General features: G+C 39.4%; 1 protein-coding gene across 2 annotated transcripts; it reads right to left on the bottom strand.

Moving 5' to 3' along the window:
* Positions 1-382: 382 nt before the first annotated feature.
* Positions 383-25593, bottom strand: cfap221 (cilia and flagella associated protein 221). 2 transcript variants are annotated; one of them, XM_085448595.1, is made up of 25 exons: positions 25457-25593; positions 24971-25171; positions 24730-24830; positions 22976-23062; positions 22758-22853; positions 22311-22411; positions 22020-22123; positions 17586-17745; positions 15711-15840; positions 15157-15277; positions 14903-15014; positions 14730-14817; positions 11952-12041; positions 10918-11013; positions 8832-8919; positions 8502-8593; positions 8014-8094; positions 6619-6726; positions 6364-6534; positions 6202-6287; positions 6055-6133; positions 5164-5264; positions 2062-2157; positions 1842-1949; positions 383-674 (listed from the first exon to the last, which is right to left on the bottom strand). In XM_085448595.1, exons 2-25 carry the CDS (start codon positions 25098-25100, stop codon positions 497-499), a joined length of 2604 nt encoding a protein of 867 aa, XP_085304721.1. In that variant the 5' UTR covers positions 25101-25171; positions 25457-25593; the 3' UTR covers positions 383-496. The 2 variants fall into 2 exon arrangements, with proteins under 2 accessions (XP_085304721.1, XP_085304722.1); XM_085448596.1 differs by lacking the exon at positions 11952-12041.
* Positions 25594-25810: the final 217 nt, after the last annotated feature.

Raw genomic sequence — 25810 nt, 5'->3', positions numbered from 1 at the left:
AAATACAGAAATAATATCTCTTCTTCAGGTAGCTACACATCAGACAAATAGCTGACTCTAATCAGTGCAGGCTCAATCTAAATGTCATGTTACAGCAGGAACATGGAAAATACACAGAGTCAGAGTCAGTGGTCAAACATCAAGCATTATATGTTGGTGGATAACATAATAAGATTTAATTGTAATAAACTTTTACAAAAGAATTCAAATATAAAATGCAGAACGATCATATTTCATTTAATGTAGGTAATGGTGTGTAAAATGCAGCCATGCTTATATATGAATCTGAGTAGGTGGAGGGATAACAAATTTTCAGGCTTTGTAAAAGCACAGTAGGGGAGCTCACTGGTAATTTTGAGTGGGTAGAAAGGAGGCTTATGAGTGGGTGGGAAAGTAACCAGGTTTTATTTCAAAGACATGTCAGGGCCAACAAAGGAGAGTGTTGTATGAGTGAGTAGGATGGGTATAATGCTTATCTGTAGTCTTGCAGTGGTGTTTACTCATGTGAGTGTATAGGATGTGTGTGCACAGGCTTCGGCTTTTCACGGTCTTCTTCAGGTAAATGAGAAGTTCTGTCAGTGACTCCAAGTTGCTTCAGTCTAGTCATCACTCTTTTTCCCATCTGGTTAAACTCAGACCTGTAGGTCGCCTCAATGTGATGCTGCCTCTGGTGCCTGGGACAGAACAATTTAACTTTACAGATGGAAGAAGAGCAGCTGTAGTAGCGAGTACAACACGTATCGTTCCTAATTTCTCAACGACAATTTAGAAAAAACCTTAAAAATGATGAGAAATGATAAAAACTAAATTAAAGCTTAAAAAACAAAAACATATCAGCTGCCTTTTTAAAATGTGAATAGTTATCAATTATGTCACATCAATTTTGCACTGAGTAAATCTGTAAAAAGATTAACAAAAGGAGAGATAGCACGAATAAATCCATTATAAGACTGAGGCAAATGGTACTGAGCAAATTGTTAAATTTCTTTTACAACTGGTGAAACCCAAAAAAGAAAACCCATATGATTTCTAGCATATGCTAATAAGTTTCCAAAATACGATTTTTTTTCCATCTACAGGTGTTAAAATGTTTAATATTGTAATGTTTAAACAACTCAAGCATTACCATTCATTTTAATTGTATGATTAAAAAAAAAAAAGCTGTTCACTAGTAGGTTGGCTTTTGTTTATATTTGCTATTCTCATATAATCAAATATCAGTATCGCTACTGGGCTAATCCTATTCCTATATTAGTTGGGCCCTACTCAGTAGTATTAACAGTATCATTATTACCTCATTAATCATCACTATTTAAAATATATATATATTTTATTTTATTTAATGTGTTTATGTTTTTCATAAAATCCTGAAAACCTAAACAAATATTTTTTGGCCTCTAAATTAAATTTTGAGAAATGGCGCTATCAGCATAGACCAGTGATATAAGAACATATTTGCTACAATATATTACATCTAATGTGATTATAAGCTGAATAGATTAAAGATCAGTTTCGTTGCTATGACAACACTTAAAAAAAACTCCCAGCTCCCAGGAAGCTTTTGCTGGAACAAACTTTAGGTACACGAACTGATTCAATCTATTAACTTAATGGTTGGTATATCCTGACAACTTCCCCTCTTCAAACTAAACATGTGTTTTGTCTTTTCCAAAATATCTATGTGTGTGCAAAGGAGCATTCATCCCTTTTATTGCTTGTGAAGGGCTTCCTTCATGTAAACATCCATTCATCATGCCATAAACTATCTCTTGAATCTCTTCCAGACTGTATGTATGAGTAATCTTTTAGCTTTGCTGCACGCTCACGATCCCTACACTTACACGGTTGTCTTTCCTGCGTCGAGGTTGCTAATGGAGACGAGAACTTCTCCACACAAGAATTCTGCTCTGATCATCTCGGGTGTCAGTTGGACTCCTGAGCCTTCACACCTGCATGAGGTTACACACACACAGTGAAATAATCAAAGGAGCACTTTCCCATGAGACCCATAAAAAAAGAAGCTCCCAGCACAAAGATCAATATAGTTCCTCATCTACTTACAGTGTGTCCATTAGCGGGGCCACATCATCATCAGGGAGGTTGGCGAGAGGAGAAGCTGCGGTGAGTGGAAGTATCTCTGTGTTGTAGTTGACAGATCTATACAGGAAACACACACATACAGCGCTTTTTCCCCTGAAGAGCTGGACCACCGTGCATCAGATGAATTGAGATAATTTTCAGATAGCTCCTCAGTCTCACTGAGATGAAAGGAGTGCTTAAGGTGGTTTCATATCTCAGTTCAAACATGTTTGATAAAGGTGCTCCTTAGTGAAAGCTGAAACCACTTAGGGGCAAAAAAAAAGAACACTGATAAGCCAAATGTTAGTGATACCACAGAATAACAAGGGATTCCTTAAAAATATTAAAGAGCAACTTTGTAATGATGGGGCAAAGGATGTACAAATAAAGACTCTGTGACCTGGCCTGGGTTGCATTTATGTTTTTGTGAAATAAGATTTTGGTTAAAGATTAGCAAGCCAAGGCTAGTTAGATAGCCTTTTTAGCTAGATGTAAAATGTGTTACATCTAGTACTGAATGCATATAAATATATGATTAGTACTACATATTTACACCCAGTAGTTGTGGACTGTATCTGCATTTTTTGTGTTCCTATTACTGTTCATGTTACATATGTTAACATTATCGAGCGTAGGATAATTAGCTAACTGTAATGTGTGTTAACCTGGCACTTACTCTGTATAAATACTTAATACTACACTTTGTAAGAGGTAGTTACTCTCATGCATTATTGAAACTGGTTCACCCGAAAGACAAAACGCCAAAACACAGACTTAACAATGTGGTGTATGCTGTACAGTGCAGCGAGGAATGCCCAGACCTCTACATTGGAGAGACCAAACAGCCACTTCACAAGCGCATGGCACAACACAGAAGAGCCACCTCCACAGGACAAAACTCAGCAGTCCATCTGCATCTTAAGGATAAAGGACACTCTTTCGAGGATGCCAATGTTCACATTTTGGACAGAGAGGACAGATGGTTTGAAAGAGGAGTGAAAGAAGCCATCTATGTCCACTGTGAGCGACCATCTTTGAACAGAGGCGGGGGTTTACAACACCAACTCTCTACCATCTATAATCCAGTTTTGAGATCCCTTCCCAGACGCCTTAACGCCCACTCACATCCTGGGCCATCTGACCTCAGGAATTCGCATGACAAGGTGGGGCCAGGTTTCACAATGAGCTCACCCGAAACTCTGGCTGATTGGGACCCATGCCCAGTTTCATACCTTGGCTCAGGCGATTAGAGGATCATCAGGGGGTCCTTTTGTCCCTCTGTGGGGGGATACTCCCACTAGGTTTATATCTGGGACTCTCCACCATTTGACCTTAGAACTGAAGAAGCTTCTCGGATGAGAGGTGAAACGTCTTCAAGCAACTTAAAGAAGTCCAGACGCTTTTCTTTGCAAGCTCCTTTGACTACGATGACCTGGATGACTGAGAACCTTCACAGACAATTATATATCTACACTTTTCAGGTAGGTAGGTACTGACAAGTATGAAGTAAATATTTTCCTTTGGCTCTAATTGCGCAGCACAAGGCATGTGAGGGAAAAAAAGGATAGCAGGCAGAAAGGTAAAAAGACAGAGTTGCAGCAGAGATTCAAACCCACACATTCCCAAATGCACCACGTGAACTGTGGTTGCCCAGATTATGCAGGCATCTTGTCAAACAAAGACTTGAGATGACTTCGGATCTCTTGAGGAGTGCTGCTTCATTAGCTTTCCAATGTTCACTTTGGTACTTAAATTGGTTTTAAACAAGAAACTCTCTCATGCTAGACAAATTACAATGCACATGGCGGTATAGGCTTGAGAAAGGTCAGACACACAGAGTGTTTTGCACACCTGATTGGTATCAGTTATGACAGGGCGCAGACAGAAGCACACAGCCCACCACAAATAGAACAGGACAGCCCAATGCTGTGTTCACTAATACACTACATGAAAAATATCATCATTTATTCACTGCCCATTTAGACTGAGGATTGAATAAATCATTATTTTGCAGCGTGAGGGAAGCCTCCATACTGTATGACCTAGATTCCATGCGCACACAGATATACATAGCAAAGGAGAAAACATTTAGAATCAGAAGAAGCTTTCTATCTTTACAGATAGACACTCAGATTTTACCTCAAAATAAGTAAAAATAATGGATAACCGCAGCTGTAAAAACCCCTAAATCTGGCTATTTACACTAGAGCTAAGTGAAAAAGAAGATTTGAGTGGGGCTTTTCTCCCCACCAGCGTTTAGAACCTCTGATTTGATCAAAACACTATTCTCAACTATCTGGTTAAATGGACAGTTTTAAAATAACAGCACTTTGTTTTATAAAGCTGGAAATGGCGCCCAGCATTTTAACTCCAAAATCATAAGTGCTTCAATACCTACATACTGTACAACCATCTTCTCCAACTCTTTGCGTGTAAAAGGAACTCCGCTATCTCGATTACAAGTGGAGAGTTTGACATCCTGCATCCTGGCAGGAGCTGGAAGCAGTGTGGATGTGACATGACATATTTATTTTGGAAGATAGTGAGAAGTCGTGTTTCTGGAATACTGAGATGATAGAGTGAATCCCAAACTGCAGAAAGAGGATTATATCCGAGTAGGTAACTATTAACTACCAATATGAGTCTGTGGCTTATGTAACTTGTCTTTTTTAAAAATATATTGATGTAGTTTGTGAAAACGCTGTCTTTCAAGTGGTCTGGCAGCGAGTGGGTCAAAAGTTCAAATTCTTTCACATAGGAAATGGACAAGAGCCACTTTCTCCTCTGTAAACAAGTACCATAAACAAACTTATGAACCGACACTGTTCTAGTTGGACACTCTTATTGAGAACATGAGAACCTTCTCTTTAACTTTTGGGTATCTGCTCTTGGTATGAAGTCATTTTTTGCCGCCTAGTTTAGCAGATAAGAAGAAAAATGTGACCCGACACATCTCATAAACAGTGATGTAGTGGAAAAGTTCATCTGCAGGTTTTGATTCACTCGTGTCGGCGGCCAGATTGAACTCTTCTCAACACACAGCTCACGTTGTAAAGCAAAGAGGACAAAATATTTCTGACCAACCTGCGTGGAGCACAGTCACTGGTGAGAGCGGCCTGGTTTGAAAGACTTTTCAAGGTGATAGAATCCAAATTTTTCCACTTCATAACCCCAGGGATCACTTCCTGTTATAAATCATGAAAAAAAGAAACATTTCGGTCAGGACCACTATAGTCAGAAGATGATTGATTTTCCCATTTGCAGTAATTTATTTTTGGTGGCATGGCTCTGTGCTGGGACCTGTCCGCCCTTTAGTGTGCATATGTGTAAAGCCAGAGGTGGAGAGAGCAGGAGCCAGGCCCAGTACACAGCAGATCAGGCATCACTGACAGCAGATATGATATTGATTAGGTCAGATCCAGCGTGACAGTAGGAGCTGCGATGTAGATGGGTTGCAAAGTGGCTTGCAGATTTACAGCAACTGTTGCTCATGGCTACAGCAGCTTAAACAGTGTTGCCTACGTAAAATCCTCCACTTGGATGAGTAGAAGGAAGGGTAAGAGCTGAGTCATCAGCTGATTTGGTGGGATCACACTGAGCTACACTGGACATGTCAATTTTCAGACAGAAAACGGGAGCCGTTTTTGATAGATCAACTACAAGTGAAAAGCACTTTCTATGTTTTGTGGGATGGCTATGGCTCAGTAGGGAAAGCAGTGCATCTACTAATTGGAAGGTTGGTGGTTTGATCCCTAGCTGCTCCATTCTGCATGCAAACATATCTTTGGGCAAGATACTTTTCTACTTAGACATAGAAAATAGTGGTTTGTGAATGAGACATGGTGTATAAAGCTCAATATGTAAGAACAAGTTTATTTAACATGCTTTACCAAAAATCTCCGAAGACATGTTCTATATGGGACACAAAAATTATCTGAAAGAAACTCGTGAACTGCACAATGAGGGGGAAATTACCTTGCATTTGAGAAACTTCTTCTGAGTGTGTGGCGTTTGGGTCCTTATGCCACACAATGTGCTCTCAGGGACCGTATACCTGAAAGCAGAATGAGCTGTTTGACGTTTCGTAGAAATAAATTGATCATAAAGGTGAGAATAACTTACCTGGGCAGAGGGCAGAGATGAAACTCCAAATCACTCTCCAAATATTTAGGGGGTGTTTTAAAGGTCTGAAATCCCGGAGCTGGGTTCTGAAACATAATAATAATAACATTCATCATAAATAGAAAAGCACCTCTATTTTGCACCTGATTAATACTGCCTTACAAAGATTCTCAGTGGGTTTGCTGGAAAAGGTCTGAGCAGATTTTCAGGGGCGCAGAAAGAGAGACTGGAATCATCCTTTGTTTCTGCATCTTTGTCTTGTTCATCATGCTGCTCTCCTGCTGTGGTGTCCTCTGTCATGGGAAAATGAGCTCTGTTGGGTTCCAGCTTGTCCTAAAAAAAGGAGAATTTTTAAAGCAAATAAGTGGATAAATACATAGCTGATATATTATAAATAAACATGTGGTGCTTAGTTACCGGAGCTCCAGTACGCAGTGGCCTAGCCAAAGTCATGGGAATATAAGAGTTAAATGCCTCCCAAGCTGACACAGCCTGGTAGCCCATAAGCTTATAGTGCAGAGGGACCTGCATAATATCAACAGAAAGCATGGTTACAACATAACATCAACAAGGACAAGGAGTCCCTATGACCCCATTATTACCATCACAATCCATTTAGAGGTGCTGTCTCTCTATAGCCATCCTAGTTAATGAAGCATTTTGTCAATGAACTCTAATCTCAGCGGTTATTGAGACAAAACAGTTGTAAAATTTGCTCCAAAATATGGTTTCCGCTGGAAATCATACTTCTATCACTACCTAGGTCGATTAATTTTAATTTTTATGATGCTACAGTGGTTGTTAATCCACTCTAGCTTCAAAAGTCAAACACTCAAAGGATGAGATTTTTTATAAGGTAAGCAGAATATGACCCAGATAACATAAAATGTAGTTTTTTACACTGTCACATTTTGTGTTAACAGTACTCGTCACCTGTGTCAGAGGAAGTGCATTATTTTGAAGCGTGGTACAAGCTACTCTAGGTGAGCACTTGTCTTTTATTAAGTGGTCTTGATCAATAGTTCTTTGGGCTTTTTGAAGCTCTTTCTGAATTTTTCTTTGGAAACTGGCTGCTTTTTCACTTGTTTTCAGTACAGTCCCTGTACCCGACCATTTTCAGAGCAATGTTTTTGGTTTGCTTGTTAACACTTGAAGAAATTTCCTTAGAAAGCTCAGACTTTGCTGAAGACAACAGGTGTTCATATTACATGTATTTACATTTTAATTTATGTTTGCGTGTTTCAATAAATTGTTGCACTTATTTCCCATCTTTCTAGCGAACAAATAAGACTTTTGCACTTTATGCACTTTACATGTTCGCTTCACTATAAAATAGTACAACAACAATAAAAATAATTATAGGTCAAAATTTTACATTCATAATTCTAGGAGTATTCAGAAAAATATATCCCAGTTTGAAAAGTAAAGCACTGTTTTACAGGCAAATGCTCTCATACATGACAGTATTAATAGAGAGGTTTGAGAGTAACGAAATTTCTATTCTCTGTATGTCCTGTACATGTGGCAGAATTGACAAATAAAGTTGACTTGACTTGACTTGACTAATAGTAATTTGACACTTTGTATGAGGCATTTGGCATCGCTGACGGTGGTGAAGGTGAAAATTAGGTGTCTGAGCCCTCCACAGGGTCACCAAACACATTTGTTCAAAAGCTAGAAAGGTTAGAAAGAGCTCCAGTTTAATCTATATATACGGTCTATACTGGTTTATGGTTATGTTACTCCTTATCAACACTGCTGCTGGGTGAAATTTGTTGATCTGAAAGTGCTGTGTATGATGTAAATAACTACCTGTAGCTTGAAGAAAGGAATGTGCGATGTCACAGTCACATCAAGAGTATCCACCGGTAGTTCAGGCAAATTAATGTTAGCCTAGAAATATGAAGGAGACCAAATGGCATTATTTGTTCCAGTGAACACAGAGGCTACCCCATCTCTCTCTCTCTCTCTGTGGGGCATGTAGGAAATGAAAGATTTAATCAAAGTATGGGAAAGTGAGCGTCCTCATTGATTTCCACGGTTTGATCAAGGACGTCTTTCACAGGAAATAATGGATGAAAATTGTTTCGAGTGCAGGACACTAGCTAGTGCCCACTTGTCAGTGGTTTCTTGTCTTTTGGGTGTCATCTCCCAGTTAGGTTGAAAGGTAAACTGATTCGAAATAAATTACCACGCACTTTTTGCTAATGATTACATTAATTTACACAACACTGGACAAGAACAGTTCAAAATCTGTGTTAAGTCTTTATTTTCCACTACCAGTTGTGCACGGTACTCACCAGGGGGTCATCTTCATTAGAGAAAAAGGGGGATGAAGATGGAAAGACTTTGTCTGCAGACACTTTTAGGTCGCATGTCTTCTCTTTATCAGCTAAAGCAAACGTGAGGAGGTGACATGTAAAAAAAGAATAAATAAAAGTTAATTTCTCCAGACTTGTTGCAATTTTCAGTGTTCACATTCAGAACTCTGTTCCAGACACTTGCATATGTGTTATGAGCCTCATAATCATTTCATTTTTTCCTCAAGGAATAAATTCAATAAAGCGTGCCTTACTGCCATCGGATAATGAGATTATTTCTGAATGAGGAGATCATAGGATAATGAAAACCTTTCTGTGCCAAGGGCAGGTTCTTCATACTGTCTGCCAGTTTCTTCAAAGAAGCCAGTCTCCGGTTCATGCGACGTCGAATCACAACCTGGAAGGGAGAGACGAGGGTGGTGCAGGGTGCTACTGCTTTGCTAAAGCTTCTCACTCACACTTGTGATTTCAGGAGACATGTCAGACAGAGATTTCAGGTTCACTCCAATTCTAATTATTTTTTGACATTTAAGCCCTTTGGTTTTTCTCTTATTCAATAATGAGCCCTGGAGGGGGAGCATTGGGAAGAGGACAAAGAAGGAGCAGTGGGTACATTGGAGGAGATAATTATTTGACTCCCTGCTGAATTTGTAAGTATCAACACTTCCAACGAATGAACCTGATTTTGGTAGTTTCATTTTAATGGGGAGTGACAGAATATCAACAAAAGTCCAGAAAAAACACATTAAAAGTCAGAAATTGAATTAAATGTCAATGAGTGAAATAAGTATTTGAGCCCCTACAGTCGTGGCCAAAGGTTTTCAGAATGACACAAATATTGGTTTTGAGAAAGTTTCCTGCTTCAGTTTTTATGATGGCAATTTGCATATACTCCAGAATGTTATGAAGAGTGATCAGATGAATTGCAAAGTCCTTCCCTGCCATGAAAAGGAACTTAATCCCATAAAACCCATTTCCACTGCATTTCATCGCTGCCATAAAAGGACCTGCTGAGATCATTTCAATAATCTTCTCGTTAACACAGGTGAAAATGTTGGCGAGAACAAGGCTGGAGATTATTATGTCGTGGTGATTGAGTTAGAATAGCAGACTGGAATCGTTAAAATGAAGGTGATGCTTGAAATCATTGTTCTTCCTGTTAACCATGGTTACCTGCAAGAAAACACGTGCAGCCATCATTGCGCTGCATAAAAAGGGCTTCACAGGCAAGGATGTTGTTGCTACTAAGATTTCAGCTACATCAACCATTTATCGGATCATCAAGATAGAGGTTCAATTGCCGTGAAGAAGGCATCAGGGTGCTCAAGAGAGTCCAGAAAGGGCCAGAACGGTCTCCTAAAGATGATTCAGTTGTGGGATCGAAGCTTGCTCAAGAATGGCAGCATGCAGGTTTGAGTGCATCTGCAAACACAGTGAGGTGAAGACTTTTGGAAGATGACCAGGGTTCAAGAAGGGCAGCAAAGAAGCCACTTCTTTCCCAAAAAAATATTAGGGACAGACTGATATTGTGCAAAAGGTACAGTGAGTGGACTGCTAAGGACCGGGGTAAAGTCATTTTCTCTGATGAAGCCCCTTTCCGATTGTTTGGGGCATTTGGAAAAAGGATTGTCCGGAGAAGAAAAGGTGAGCGCTACCATCAGTCCTGTCTCATGCCAACAGCATCCTGAGACCATTCATGTGGGGTGCTGCTGCTAATCCAAAAGAGTGGACTCAATCACAATTTTGCCAAAGAACACAGCCATGAATAAAGAATGGCACCAAAACATCCTCCAACAGCAGCTTCTTTCAACCATCCAAGAACATTTTGTTGAAGAACAGCATGACGGAGCACCATGCCATAAGGTCAAAGTGAAGACTTGGGGAACAAAACATTGAAATGTTGGGTCCAGGGCCAGGAAACTCCCCAGGCCTTAATCAGATTGAGAACTTGTGGTCAATCCTCAAGAGGCAGGTGGACAAACAAAAACCCTCTAATTGTGACAAACTCCAAGCACTGATTATGAAAGAATGGGTTGCCATCAGTCAGGATTTGGCCCAGAAACTGAACGATGGCCCTTGGATTGTTCTTCCAGCATGACGACCCAAAACATACCACCAAGTCAGCATAGCAGTAGCTAAAGAAGAACATCAAGGTCATAGAGTGGACAATACTACATTTCTTTACTTTTACTGTGACGCACCTCACACAGGAAAACTGACTATACTGTAAAGAAGATACATTTGAGCTACACATAGCTAAACAAAAGGGACAGGTGCTGGTGTAACAGCCCTCCCCTGAGGGATGTGTATGTGAACGATGCATTGAGCAAATGCTCATGGATGTGTGTACTTGCTCATGTACCTCAGAGACTTTGCAGTATATGGATGACTGTACCTTGTGAGCTGCCTGCTGGAACAGTCTGAGAACTCTTCGTCTCAGTTCCCACTGAAAAGTGGTGTAAAACTGGAAAGCCGGGACTCCCTCAGGGGCCTGGAACAGGTTAGAAACACATGCATTGTTAAATCTCACTTGCTCGTGTTCGACAGTTAACTGCACATTTAGTGTACATGAAAAAAGCATAAAGTTTAATTTTATTAGGCCTCTGCTAGGAGTATTTAAATGACAAAAGAAAGTGGAATACTAATAAGTCAATATTAGATTGGATTAAACTGGAAATGAGCTATGAGCAACTGATTCTTTTTTTTCTTTTGTGCGTGAAACTGCTCTTGTACAAAGAATAAAAGATCTTCTGGTACTTGGTAGAAGCATATCCACACATTCACTAAGACAGAATATACTTAGTATTAATTAAAGATCATCATGCAGCAGTTTTTCAATTCAGCGACTTAAGCTTCAGAATTTTCTGTGGAGGCACATTGTGCTGCCTGAGACTTTACTGAGTCGTGTTGAAAAAGTTCCAGAAGTTCACCCACATAAGGTAGAGCAGGTCAGCTACTAACCGGAAGGTTGGTGGTTCGATCCCAGGCTCCACCAGTCTCCATGCTAAATATCCTTGGCCAAGATACTAACCCCATGTTGCTCTACGATATGTTCATCGGAGTGTGAGTGTGAATGTTAGACAGTAAGCACTAAACAGTTTAGAAAAAGTGCTTGAGTGAATGGGTGTGATTGGGTGAATGAATTAGTTGTGTAAAGTGGTTTGAGTGCTCAGAGTAAAAAGCGCTATAAAAGAACCAGTCCATTTACCATTTACCATAAGGAAAAACCATGCCGGCGCCTTTTCCCATTAAGGTGAGCTCCTTGTGGGGATCTTAGCAAAAAAAAGTGCTCGCTCATAGGGGGTCATATGATTGTTGGGTTTTTCTCTGTATCTATGAAGCGCCTTGAGGCGACTTTTGTTGTGATTTGGCGCTATATAAATAAAATTGAATTGAATTGAATTGAAAAAAACTAAGTTAACGACATACCTGTCCTACTTCACAAAGCACTCGTCTTGAAAACATTTTAGGTGGTCCAGCAGCAAAGGTTTCTTCTTGCCCTACAGCTCCCCTTTTCACCTATAAAACAGTCAATTACTGTACAGTAAAAGATCGTATGAATCCACCCCCCTCCCAAAACAATTTGATGCCATTTCAAATATAAATAAAATACATAATGCAATCATTTGCAAATCATTCACAAATTCTTTTGTTTTCTTTTGTGTTCACAGCAACACTTTAAGTGGTTTGGAAAATAAAAGAAAAACTGGTCCAGTTTTGGAAACTTCCTTTGTGCTCTTTGGAGTATTTCATAAAACTCCAAATGTTTAGTGGAAGCTCTGGACAGCAATCGGGCCAATTTTGAACTCGGATGTGGAAAATTTGGCTTGGTTTTTCTGAAACAAGCAGGGGCTTAATTCACTACGACACGACGTGGATGGCAGCATAGGTTAATGCTGCATGGTCCTCTTAACCCAGCTAACTTGGCGCATGTGAAAAACAAATTTCAAAAGAACTGCTGTGTCCATCCTAAATGAGGTGGGAAGTCCAGTGAAGTTGGCAGAGTTTGAGTTTGTATTTGTGAACTGTGTTCACTGTCAGTGCTCTTCAGAGGTGCTCCTCTTCAGAATCATGTCTATTTATAATGCTGCCTCAAGGCGTGTAGATTAAAGCCATTTAATACTGGTTAATGATATTATGTAGCGTAGATGACAAAATTTAAAAAAAAATCTATGCAATCTCAGTACAACTTTGCACTGAGACATTATTCCTAATTTTTGCACTATTTGATCACACCCACTCTGTTACAGTGGTGAAAGATCTGGCCTCTCTGAGATGCTCAGTGAACAGCTGTGAATAAGGCTTTAAATGATTTGCAATTTGACTGGAATAAAAAGGAATAAAAATATATTTGATCTATTTTTGGAAAGCTGTGGCAGTGATAGCTGTTGCAGGGCCACTGGAAAACAAACATTCCAACATCTATATCCTCTGTAAGGAAAACTTGGAACCTCTTTGGCTAAAGAGGAAAAAAAGGTTGATGGCTTAATTCTCAGAATCGTAAACTTAACCATCACAGCCTGGCTGAGGAAAAAATAACGTTGCAAAAATTAATGTTGCAAAGCTATAAAACTACATAACTCTGAAGCAAATAGACAAACAGATTTCTTTGGCCTCCAGTCAAGACTCCACAGAGGGCCAACATTAGATGATGACAGGTGGCAGTATAATAAAAACAACAGAGTTCCCATAAAATCACAAAGTGTGGTGATACAAGGCTGTAAAACAGAAAGAGTATGGCAGAGGACACTTTGTGTGTTTGTGTGCGTGTGTGTATTTGCATTATAAAGTGTGCAGGTGGAAAGGAGATGGGGAGGAAGTGCTGTTAAGTGTCTGTGAGAGATCTGATAACTATTCAAACAACCTTTCTGAGGACATAGAGAGACTCATATTTCAAAACTGACATTAGTTTGGCTGACTCTGCACTATTTCCATGGCGACTTAATAAAAATCAATCATACAGTCAAGAGGGTTTTTATGTAAAGGGTCAAAACCCCACTGTGGATCCAATAATTCTACATCTGAATAAGGTACTGTGAACGGTATGAATATGGAACGCACTGATGAGCTATCAGCACATTTGAGTATGTCTCCAAGGTCTTACATGAAAACAGAAAAAATGTGTTCTACTAAAACCAATACCTTGACCAAGAAGAGAGGACTTGGTGAATCAAAATTACCCTGCAAGATAGTACTGTCCAACTAGGACTCATTTCCATCCTCCCAAGGTCTGTGTCCTCCTGTGTCCTGCGTATTTTTTTCTTTCAATATGTTATTATATTCACTATGTATGATAGGAATTACATGTACATGCTGGTGTGTTGGTGTGATGAAAAGAGTTTGGCTTTATTATGGGGATATCTGAAAATCTATACACACCACTATGTAGTTCACTGCTTACAGCCTCCCATGAATTATGTACCGCCATCATCAAGCCCATGGGGCAAAGACTCAGTAGCTTCTATGATCCTGTGAGTTGGGCTCCCATCAGTTATTTCAGCAAGAAATATTTTTCATGCATTAAAACTCCATTTAATGGAAGGTCAAACTTTTATCAGTAAATATAGATATAAAGAACTTTCCAGTTTACACGGTGTATATAAAGTTAAGAAATCAAAGATGGTCAGATAAGGAATGATTAAATACACTTTCTGAATTCTTTATAAAGTTTTTTTTTTAATCTTCCCTTTCGAATGCAGACACAGCAAACTGTCACCATCTCCAACACCTCTCAGAAAACACAGGAAAAGAACTCAAACAACTCAGGGCCTACACTTTTATGTCTTCTTCTGTTCAACATTTTTCTGATTCACTTTTTGTTTATGGTTGGTCAAGATGTCCATAATTCTCAGGAAACATTACGCAACAGCCTAATACAACACTCTTTGTTTACATTTCTCCCCCCACAAATTTCTCATGTCTCAGAATAACAAAGTATAGTACCCACACATTGTTGTGGGGCCCCCCAAATGTGACAGTTTAGTCTAGCAAAGGGACATGTAAGTGTCAGACTTTGACCTCTTGTCCATCAACACAGTGTTGATGGCTTTACACCTGGTGCCGCTGTACCCTGATACCTTTTTAGAACTTTTTAGAGGTTATTTCCACTGTGTTGGTGGAAAATCTGTATTAGCCAAGCCCTCTGGTTTCAATGAGTATCAATGAGCACAGTGTTTCTTTACATCCACACGAGCTGAAATAACTTACCATATATTCATGCTGAGCAATCTCTCTCTCCTCCAGTATCTGTCTTGTTGCATGCTCTGACATGGGGTCCATACCCAGATGGACTTGCCTGAGTCAAAGGGGGTGCATAAAGTAAACACATCTATTAAACATTCAGTAACTTTGGTTGAGTTTTAATATTTAATCAAACCTACCATTTGAGGTGATTTGTTTGCTCCTCCTTCATGTCTTGTTGAACCTTTTTCATGAACAGGGCTTCTTTTATCTGCTTATTTTGCCGTGCTATCATGCTGCCAGAGGACATGGCTGAAGTGAAGGTTGCACAAACAGAAAAGAGACATGCATGCATGTAATTCAACAAAAACTGAACAGAGGTGATTGATTTGATATGCCAACAATGTTGACATGCATATCAGCGTCAAGAGTAAAAACACTCGGTTGCATCTACCTTGCTTCAAGTCTTTAGAGCTGAGTTTATTAGAGTCTTTGATCAGCATCTTTGCCACCCCTGCAGGAGTACAGACATCTACTGGCAATTTAAACTTCACATTAGTTGGATCCCTGATTGCCTATAGGACAGGAAAAAGAGTAGCATTAGTTAAGAAAAGTCATAAAGTCAAGATGCCATCCCAGAAAATCAGCTGATCTTAATCCCATCTGATGCCCTTCTAAACATCCTAACTCTGCAAACCACTTTGCAACCCACCTCCAACCCATGTGTTTCCTATTCAAGCTCTGTCTGTCTTATCATATTTGCTCTTATTGATGCCTTGTGTGTCTATGCTAGGGTCTTGCTACTACTTGCTACTGTTTTCCCAGCAGAGTTCCCAAAACAGAGGTACTGCAGATACAGTTTTACAGAAAAGATAATTTTTATGTAAAAAAAAAACTATTAAAATATTTCATTGCTTTTGAGTCAGGGAAATTAATCTGTCGAAATATAACTAAACAGGATTATGAAAGTTTAGTGAGTTAATCAGTCAGACCATCGGTTGGCCATACCTTTGACTTGTCAGCCTCCTTATTTGCCCTGTATTTGGATTTACTTCGAGGAAGCACTAGGGTAGAAGGTGAGGCTCCTTTGTGTTTCACAGTCACTGCACTTTCATAACTGAACTTTTTTTCCAGTTCACTAACAGAAAGATGGAAGGGAAAAAAGTGAAAAAATGTATATATATTAGTATACCAAAACTGATTCAATACTTGCTAATTAGCTCACTGCTAAAGTAAGCACAACTTACATTTTTGTAATAATCTCACACTAAAAGGTCACCCCTAGTAAAAGAGAACGATTTCAAATTAAGCAGAAAATGAGCTGTGTTTAACACAGTAATGGTGTTATTGTTGAAATAATTAGCTGAAATAGTGAAAAACTTTCATATCATTTTTTGAAATAATTAACAAAACAAAAAACATGGGAAAGTGTTGAAATAGTAACGAATTGACTAAAACTGAAACTGTTTAAAACAGTGGATAAATGGTTAGCTAAAAGCAATCTATGAACTGCTAAAATGGCTAATTAGTGGATAGAAAAGCAAACTTTGCAAACCTAGCCCCCAAGTAGTGGATGAAACATTGAAGTTGTTGTTTGGATCATTTCTAAACAGATGGGTTTCAATCAGAAGAAGCTAGCTGTCAAGGTATCCCTTTACGAATGTTCCAGAAATAGTTATTTCAGAAGAGTAGGAATGGCTCTAGACTCTGAGTATTTATCAAATGATATATGAACAGAGAGAGAATACACGGTGTCAGGGTAGCTGGGAGTCAGGGCCTAATAATTACAATTAAAAACAGTTAATTCAAAATGGCTATTAATTTAGCAATGCAGTCCAAGACAGAGAACTAGCCAACTACAGCTTTAAATCACAGTTGAGTTGACTCTGCAACCTTCGGCTAAAAAGGAGTTAACAAGAGTTGAACATTCGGTCACAAAGAAGCACTAGATTTATTACCAAGCATCACATCAGACTGATGACGTTCTGCAACACAGAAGCAAAATCACTCAAGTCACTGTTTGTATTATGAGCAGCCTCTATGTCAGAGAAGTCAGGCAGAGAACACAGTAACAAGCACATGTCAGACATTGGTTCGAGCTGGATAAACATTGGCTCTAGCATATATTCCTTAATCTTTCCATTGCATATCTATCATCTTTTATTTGGTTCCACCGTGAGGAACAACAAACAGAGGGAGAGTGTTTTATATGCTAAACATCCATTGGGAGCTGTATCCATCCTTATATCACTGCAGCAGCTACCAAGCTATTTTCATGAATTATTAACTTTTGGCCAAGATAACACCAGACAGTGCAGGGGATGGAGTCAGGAGCTACTGCTGTGTGATGGATAGCACCCTCTTTCTCATGGGAACCAAATTAATATCAGCTGAAAAACCTCTGATCTGCACATGTGCCCATTTTCTCTGAACCCAGTTAGTTATTGTCCCCAGATATTTTGGGGGATGTTTTCACTCCCATGTGGTTCAGCGGTAAACTTACTCCCACAAGCTGAGAACTGTTTTTTACCATAAAACAGCAAACTTCACCAAGCTATCATTCAGGATGCCGGATGCTCGTGAAAAGAATAAAGCACTGGTGGAAAGACTTCAATTTGTTACATAGTGTACATTGATAGCATAACTGAGATCCCGGTGTTTTTGAATTTGAGGTTGTACTTAGGCTGAGGATCACAGCTGTTATGAGCAAAAGCACATGATAGGACAGTAAGACAGCAACTGAGAGTAATAGAGTAAAACATGACTGTGAAAGGAACAAAACACCAACAGCTAAGTAAAACTGACATTTTGATTAGTCAAACTGTTCATCTGTAAAAACATTCTAACACAACACTGTATTTCTACTCAGTTGTGAAATTTTACCTGAGAGCTATGTGCGGTGCACAGCTCCCAGTGATGGTACACAGGTAAGGCTTGGTGTTGAACTGTGAAATGACCAGCTGAAAGGTGATTTGAGAAGTCTCAAACTGGAGTGGACAAAAGGTCACAGTTATCTTTGCCTCACCTTTGGCTGGTATCACACCTGGAAGAGGGAGAAAACAAATATTAATAATGGAGCTATGTGTTTGGCTAACCTAGGTCAGTGATTTACAACCACAGGTGACTGCATTAAGGCTTTCTACTGCAGAAAGCCAGCTACATAACATTAGACAGGTCTTACAAACAAAATAAGTGAACTTAACACTTGCACTTGTTGATTTTTTAGCTAAGAGCACTGGACAGTTAAATTATTTTTTTTTTAAGTGTTTCCATAGCTTCTGAATAAATAGTTAAAATTTGAATCTTCTTCTTTCAGCTTCTTCTCAGGGCTCGCCATAGCAGATCATCTGCCTCCATCTCACCCTGTCCTCGCGTTCTTCTTCGCTACGTCCATGATCTTCTCTGTGGTCTTCCTCTTTTCCTCCTGCTTTGTTGTTCCATGTTCAGTATCTTTTGTCCACTATCCGCACATGTCCAAACCATCTGAGCCTTGCCTCTCCAACTGTGTCTCCAAAAAACGCTCAACCTTAGCTGTCCCTCTCATGCTCTCATTTCTTTTCCTGTCCAGTCTGGTCACTCCCAGTGAAAATCTTTCATGAAACATCTTTAACTCTGCCACCTCCAGTTCACCCTCTTGCCTTTTTCTCAGTGCTACCTTCTCTAAATCATACATCACAGCAGGTCTCACAACCAACTTGTAAATCTCTCCTTTTACTCTTGCTGTTAATAACCCCCAATATGTGTCTCCACCCACTCCACCAAGCCTGCACTCTCTTCTTTATCTCTCTTGTGCGCTTGCTTGGATGACTGACCCCAGATATTTAAACTCGTCTACATTCACTATACCTCTGATCTCTGCAGGTTCACTGTTACACCTGTCTCCATCTCATTCCCACACATCTAGACTGTCTCGCTTCTAATGATTTTCATTCCTCTTCTCTCCAGAGCATACCTCGATCTCTCCAGGTTCTCTTCCACCTGCTCCCTTCTCTCACTAAAGATCAGAATGTTGTCTGCAAACATCTTAGTTCATGAAGACTCCTGCCTGACCTCATCTGTCAATCTGTCCATCACTACTGCAAACAAGAAGGAGCTCAGAGCTGATCCCTGATTTAATCCCACCTTGAGCCCAAATAGGGTGTAATGTGTTACAAAGGTTCTTCAGTTATCTGCCCACCAGATGGATAGAAAGAAAAAAAAAACAATCAAACAAACATGCATTTTCTCTTCCTACGCACTTGCACTACAATCAGCTGATTTCAGTTCGTGTGCCGGAGGAGGAAAAATAATGACGTCGTCTCCAGCGTGGATATGGGTATTACTTTTCTATTGGACAAAAGGACAGGTGCGAGATTTCTTTATATAGCTCCAAATCACAATATTAGTTACTTCAAGATGACAAGGCAAAACCCCGACAATCAAAGACTCCCTATGAGCAAGCACTTGATGAGAGTGGGAAGGAAAATAACCCTTTTAACAGGAAGAAACCTCTAGCAGAATCAGGCTCACGGAGGGGCAGCATTCTGGTGGGGGGTGAGGGGGAAAAAAAGAGCATAGGGAGACAGGACAAAACACAGACTAAGGGAGAGTGATGGCTAAAATTTAGTGACATGCTGCAGTGGTATATAAACACGTGGGATGTCAAAGGAGGTGAGTGGAAAATAAATGCTCAGTTCATCACACGAAGTCCCACAGGCAGTGCGAGTCCATAGCAGTACATCTAAGGATTGGTTCCAGTTACCCTGATCCAGCCCTAACTATCAGCTTTATCAAAAAAATAACGTTTTGAGTCTAATCTTAAAAGATACAAGAGTGTGTGTGAATGTGAGGAGCAGGATTCCAACAAGGATGCAATAAAATGAAGCCAACACAGGACAAATATTGTCTCGTTGGTGACAAATATAGTGACAAACATGGTCTTCTCTGCTTTTCAGGGAGCTTTTACAATAAACTGATAATAATAATAGTCCAGTAGTTTTTTAGGATTGAGAGTTAAAAATTTATGAATAAACAATCCATCATAAGGGAAGAAATTATGAATTAAGGTTATTGTATTATGTATGTTGTGTTATACTACAAATGCTGAGCTCTGTTGAGAAGTGGACCTGTTTCTTGCGTAAACGTAAAGGAGAAAATACACAAAAGTATTTCCAAAAGGAGAAACTCATTTGTTTCTCTCAGCTGCGATTGAGATCCAAGTGCTTTTTCACCCTGCGTTATGAAGCTTCCCAGACCATGAATGCTGATCATTCTGAGCGTGTGGAAGCAGAAGAAATCTTTCAAGTCCTGCAGTGACTTACTGCATGCACAACGTTGGGCTGAGGTTTTGAGGAAGTGCAGGACACTTGCTTTTTTCTGCTGAGGCTTATCCTTAATCTATTAGCCTAAATATGATACTGTAATTCCCTACACTTTTATTTCCCGGTAAAACTCAGACATTTACCGCTGTTCATTAATTAGGGACACTTTTCACAGGGCATTGTAGAAAAAATCTAACAAAAGAAATATTTACATAGTTCATTCTCATGTTATTTACACAAAACCATGTTTGATAAATTATCCAGAAGAAACCCACATTATGGGTTGCATCCACAAGAGGAGAAAAATTAAACAAAAGCCAGCCTAGTTGTACATTTATTTCAGTATGAACGTCTCTTTAAAAAGTCTACCATTATTATCAAAATGGTGAATATCTGACGCCTAGTTGAACTCATCTAGGATACAGAATTATGGAACTTTGAATCTTCAATGTTTGTTTGAGACACAAGCTGCAAGTGTTAGCCTAGCTAATGTGATTTATAATCATACTGTTACCCGTAACTTTTATTAGTACCTTTAACCGTGTTCATTTTTGATTGTTTTTATCATTATTGTTTACATTTGTTTTCATAAATGTAAAAAAACCTCATCACAGCCACAGAAACCGCCATACGGATTAATAAATTATGACAGACAGAAGCAGAGCAAATCAGGATGAAAGTCTCAACCACCCTCTCCAGTGCCAAAGTCCCTCCGTCTAACCTCACAATACAAGAAAAGAAGGCCGTCGCTTCCCTGAGCAAGGACCACAACATCACTATATTACCAGCTGATAAGGGAAGGTGCACCGTGGTCCTAAACACAACGGATTACCACACAAAGATTACCGCCCTCCTCAGTGACAATGATACCTACAAAGCCCTAAAGCGAGACCCCACAAGCAGCTACAAAAAGAAAGTTATAGGTTGCCTTCAAGACCTTGAAAAGGACGGGATGGGATGGGATGGATGGAAGTGGAAAGAAAGGCTCTTGGCTCTTTCAAAGGAAGAGTACCCAGCCACTGGTACAGATATGTAGACGACACCTGGGTCAAAATCAAAACACAAGAAGTGGAATCCTTCACTGCTCACATTAACGCTGTGGATAAAAACATCAAGTTCACCAGGGAAGACACAAAGGACGACTGTTTGCCTTTCCTGGACTGCGCTGTGCACATTGAAGAGAATGGCAACCTCAACAGTTTACCGGAAGCCCACACACAGGGACCAGTACCTCCTCTTTGACTCCCATCACCCTCTGGAACACAAACTTGGAGTAATTAGGACCCTACACCACCGGGCAGAACATGTTCCCTCTAAGCCTGAAGGGAAAAAGAAGGAACACACACATGTAAAGGAAGCACTTAAAACATGCGGTTATCCTAATTGGGCGTTTATAAAGTCAGCAAAGAGGCACAGAAAAGGAGATCAGACACCAGCGAGGGAGGATAAGAAAGACAGACGCAACAACATTGTCATCCCCTATGTAGCCGGTGTATCAGAGAAACTCAGGAGGGTTTTCTCCAAGCACGACATCCCGGTTCATTTCAGACCCAGCAACACACTCAGACAGAATCTGGTTCACCCGAAAGACAAAACTCCAAAACACAAACTTAACAACGTGGTGTATGCTGTACAGTGCAGCGAGGAATGCTCAGACCTCTACATTGGAGAGACCAAACTGGGACTGATAACTTCACAAGTCTGGCTTGATTTTCTTCTGAAGGCTCAGAAGGCTGAATTACCTGCAACTCCTCAGCCAGAGCTTTAAAGTTGGGAAACATTTTATCTGAAGTCAGCATGACTGTCTAAACACAGAATTTTCAGAACCTGCAAGAGCTTGCGTCACTGAGAGCCAGTCCCGCAGACTTGCTCCTTCTGTGCCCAAGATGTGGTGCTTTACAGCCCATTAGTAATTGTTCAATAGATTAGACTGCTTATATGTTCTAATCTGAACATTCAGATTTTTGTATTGTTAAAAAACCCAGTCAACAACAGAAAACATTCAGTGAATGGTTACCTGTGAGGGGGTGGATGGAGAAGGACTCATGGGGTTGAATAATATGCACTTGAAACTCAAAGCCAATGGGACAGCTACATCTCAGAGGAATAGCATGGCAAACACTAGCGACAAGGAAAGAAAGACAGAGATTATATTATTTTTTTATGACTTGACATCAATGGGTGAATGAAATCATGGCTGGCTGCATGGAAGAATACAAGGAGACAGGCAAGACCTCAGGCAGACGTGAGGTCAAAATAAACCAGTCCATCATAGAGACTAACATGAAGCACACACACACACACACACCTTTGTCTGAGTGCTACAGCTGGTAGGTCGATATGAGCAGGGATGTGCAGGTCATCGATGACAGGGTAAGCATGAACTGGAATTAACAGGTTATCTTCCCCCTGAGAAAGGGTGTAGGCAGGTTGAATGAACAAAATCAAGAGAAAGAAGCACAGAGAAAAATGAAAACAGTTCTCAGAGTAAAGATCAAGGTAGATAAGTTAAAGCAGAGAGTAAATCCTGCTTGTTTAAATGTTTGCTAAACTCCATAAGTAAGATAAGATGCATGTTACACCAGCTAGCTCCTGCAGGGAGTCACAGTGTAAATTCTGCAAAAATCAACTTGTCTTTAATGCCTTTGGTGGAACGATTTAAGCACAAAACAAACAGCATTAGCACACTGCAGCTGACTCCCTGCCAAACAGTAACAGAGTGCCCACAATGGCACAGAAACTGTTGGAACCTAACCTTACAGTGAACTCGAATGCAGTCATAGAAGTAACGCCACTCATCAGGACAGAATCCGACCTTCAGCGTGTAGGCGAGGCCTGGGATGAGTCGATACTGGAAGGAAAACAGATGGAACAAGACTGAATCATCAGAAACAACACTGATTGCACTCATGGCCAAGTGGAGTTATAATCTTATATTCAGGTCAGCAATTTGGAACGATGAAAAAAAAATACCTTTTTGGTATAAGTTGTTTGGAAGTACTTGGTTTGGGTGGGAATTACATGAATATTCATAACTTCAGATGAGATGTTGATTAATTTCTGATGGAGAGGAAGAGGAGAGGAAAAAAATCATTCATTCCACTTAAAATGTGCACTTGAGAAAGCCATTTCCATATTCCTGGTGCTTACAGTGCTCAACCATGCTCACAGTGTGTAAAATCAGTCCCCCATTCACTTTAAATTACCCTAATGGAAACCAAATGAGAGGACTTGATGATGCGATAGGATTCTTAAAATTATTTTAATGTTTTGTAAAGAAAATACAAATTGAATCTGTTTGAGTTTGAAGTTACTGTTTCTTTAAAATGCAATCAAGCACAAAATGTCTGTAATCAAAAAGAAACTTTAGAGCAAAAGTACTGACGATGTTTTAAAAATGTTTTATTTGTAGAAAAAAAGTTGATTCAAATCCAAAGATTTAATTAGATGCTATATATTTTGTTTCGTAATCAAAATCTAATCTAATGTTTTTGTTTTCAAACCAAAAATATTTGTCTGTGAATCCAAAAAAGTTTTGTTTGCAAGTTTTCCTTTGAAATAAAAACTTTATTAGCAAACAAAATGTTTCAAAATGTTTTTGAATGAGTTGGTTTTATAAGAAACCAAACCTTCCAAGTTTTTGTTTTCAAATAAAACATTGTTGTCTCTGAATTAAAAAAAATGTTAATTAATGCAAATCTGTTGTTTACAAATCCAAAGGTTCTGTTTGCCATAAATGTTTGTGTGTGAATCCAAAAGCTTAACTAGAAACCCCAGAATTTTTTTTGTAGTCTAAAGTTTTGTTTTTGCTTGTGGATCCAATTAATTCAAACATTTTCCTTTGAGATCAAATTTGGATTTGCAAATTTTCTTTGCAAATCCAAAAAATGTCTTTGAAATCTTTGTTTGCGTTTAAATCAAAAAGTTTTATTGATGAATCACAAACTTGTATTTGTCCCTGAGCTGGCAGCTTGGTGACATCCAATAAGTGGGAGAAATTTGATGGAAAATACAAACGGGGGTTGGTGAAAACAGAAAAGCACTGCAGGCATATTTACACTTAATCGCTACTTCAGTAATAGCCAGAATGCCTTTTTTGAACTAGTGTTTCAAATAGAGTATTTGTCATCCTTTAGCTGCTAGACGTATTTTGGCCTATTTAAATATAACAGACTGTCAAACAAATACAGTCTGCATTCATTTGGACGCAACATGCTTGCTATTACTGAAACTGGTAATGATAAATCTCATATACTTCATATATTTCATTGTAGGTCCCCACTCATGATTCACATTATAATAACAGTCTTATTTTAGCTACAGTAAAACATTTGTGTTTGACTGCATAATAAGACACAAAGCAACTCCACATCTCTGGTGGGTGCCAAAACTGAGGTCTGGTTAGTGCTGACTGCAAAATTCAACAAAAACAACCAGAGGCCTTGACCCAACACCATCTCTATTGTCTGCCTGACACAGCTGTGGTAATTATCCACAGAGGAGCTCTGAGCACTATCTTCTCAATCATATCTATATAGTGTCTTCACAACCATTAATATTAAGCTACCTGCTCAAATGAGGTGTCACATGTCACATTTATCAAGTACATTCCTATTACAATAACTCCAAAATAAAGAGACAAAAACCACATAACACCTGCCCTGTGATTTAGCTACATCATTTGCTTTTTGGAAAGTAGTAAAGGAAAACAGCAGGACTTTCCTCACCAGGATTTTTACATAATCCTTGCCGAGCTCAAAGCCACTGAAGTGAAGCTCAGAGGGCTCTGCTTGGATCAGGCTGTTGCTTTTCAGGTTAGCATAGATTTCTACAAGAAATACATAAATAAATAAACAGAAATCTCAACCTAAGTTGTCATTGTAAAATCAAGTACTTAGTATCACTGCTTCCAGAAAACTACAATTATGAATTCTATCGAGGATTTCAGAGGTCATGGTTAATATGTACTTGACTCCAGCAGATGATTGGGGATGTTGCCTCTGCTCTGGGTCGCCTCCACCAGCTGGCTCAGAGGTAGAGATGCCCTCCTCCTCAGGGGCTCTGAGAGCGTCTGTGGCCCAGACAGAGCCACCTCCATCCTGGCAAAAGATGAGCCCTTGCTCCTCACGAGAGGGACGACAGACGGTCGGAGGACATTCACTGCGACATCTGAAGGCATCATCAGAGGGTTATGAAAGAAACACGGCGATTATTTTCTCTTTTCTTTTTTTATGTAAGGAAAAATAGAGTTAATTTAATAAAGTCACTTTCTGTTAGACTCATTGACGCATTCACTATAAAAGTGAGAAATTACAAACTCATGTGCGACGCTAGGAATGCTAAAAATTGCAAATGACCCATGTACTGTTGACTATTAATATGAATAATTCGAAATAACTTTAAAAGCTTCATATAAATAGTTTTATTAAAGCCTCTTAAAAAAACAGGACTTACTTATGTAACAGACAGGCGGTGCGTTTATTTATTCAAATACAGCAGTCGTGTTTCGTGTATTTTCGCTTCAACACCTTTTACTGCTGTTGTCAAACGCGGCCGTTACCGTGGTGACCACCAAACTCTGAAGGGGTGGGACAAATATCCTGATTCGTCGGCTGCCTGTGTTGTTACACACGTAAACAATCCGATGTTAGGCGGGAAGCTAAACATTTTACTTTCAAAATAAAAGTCAAGCTTCAAGCTTACGTGTTGTTATTTGTTTGAATACGTTTACTACACAGTAAATCAATATATATAAATTAATTAAAACTTAGATTTTCTATGGATATGTTGCTAAATATATTCGCAGAT

This window comes from Copadichromis virginalis, linkage group LG23, assembly GCF_057382275.1.
Source record: "Copadichromis virginalis isolate Kocher_CV1m ecotype Utaka linkage group LG23, C_Virginalis_male_GT1.1, whole genome shotgun sequence".
In the NCBI taxonomy this organism is placed as follows: Eukaryota; Metazoa; Chordata; class Actinopteri; order Cichliformes; family Cichlidae; genus Copadichromis; species Copadichromis virginalis.
Note: the sequence above shows the minus strand (reverse complement) of the source record. Positions and strands in the feature narration are given on the sequence as shown.

Bases quoted from the DNA above. Each gene is read 5' to 3' on its own strand.
- cfap221 (XM_085448595.1), bottom strand. From the start codon at position 25,100: ATGGAGGTGGCTCTGTCTGGGCCACAGACGCTCTCAGAGCCCCTGAGG. The intron at 24,831-24,970 runs GTACATATTAAC...TATTTCTTGTAG, and splicing joins CAATCATCTGCTGGAGTCAA to AAATCTATGCTAACCTGAAA. The intron at 8,095-8,501 runs GTGAGTACCGTG...TCATATTTCTAG, and splicing joins CTAATGAAGATGACCCCCTG to GCTAACATTAATTTGCCTGA.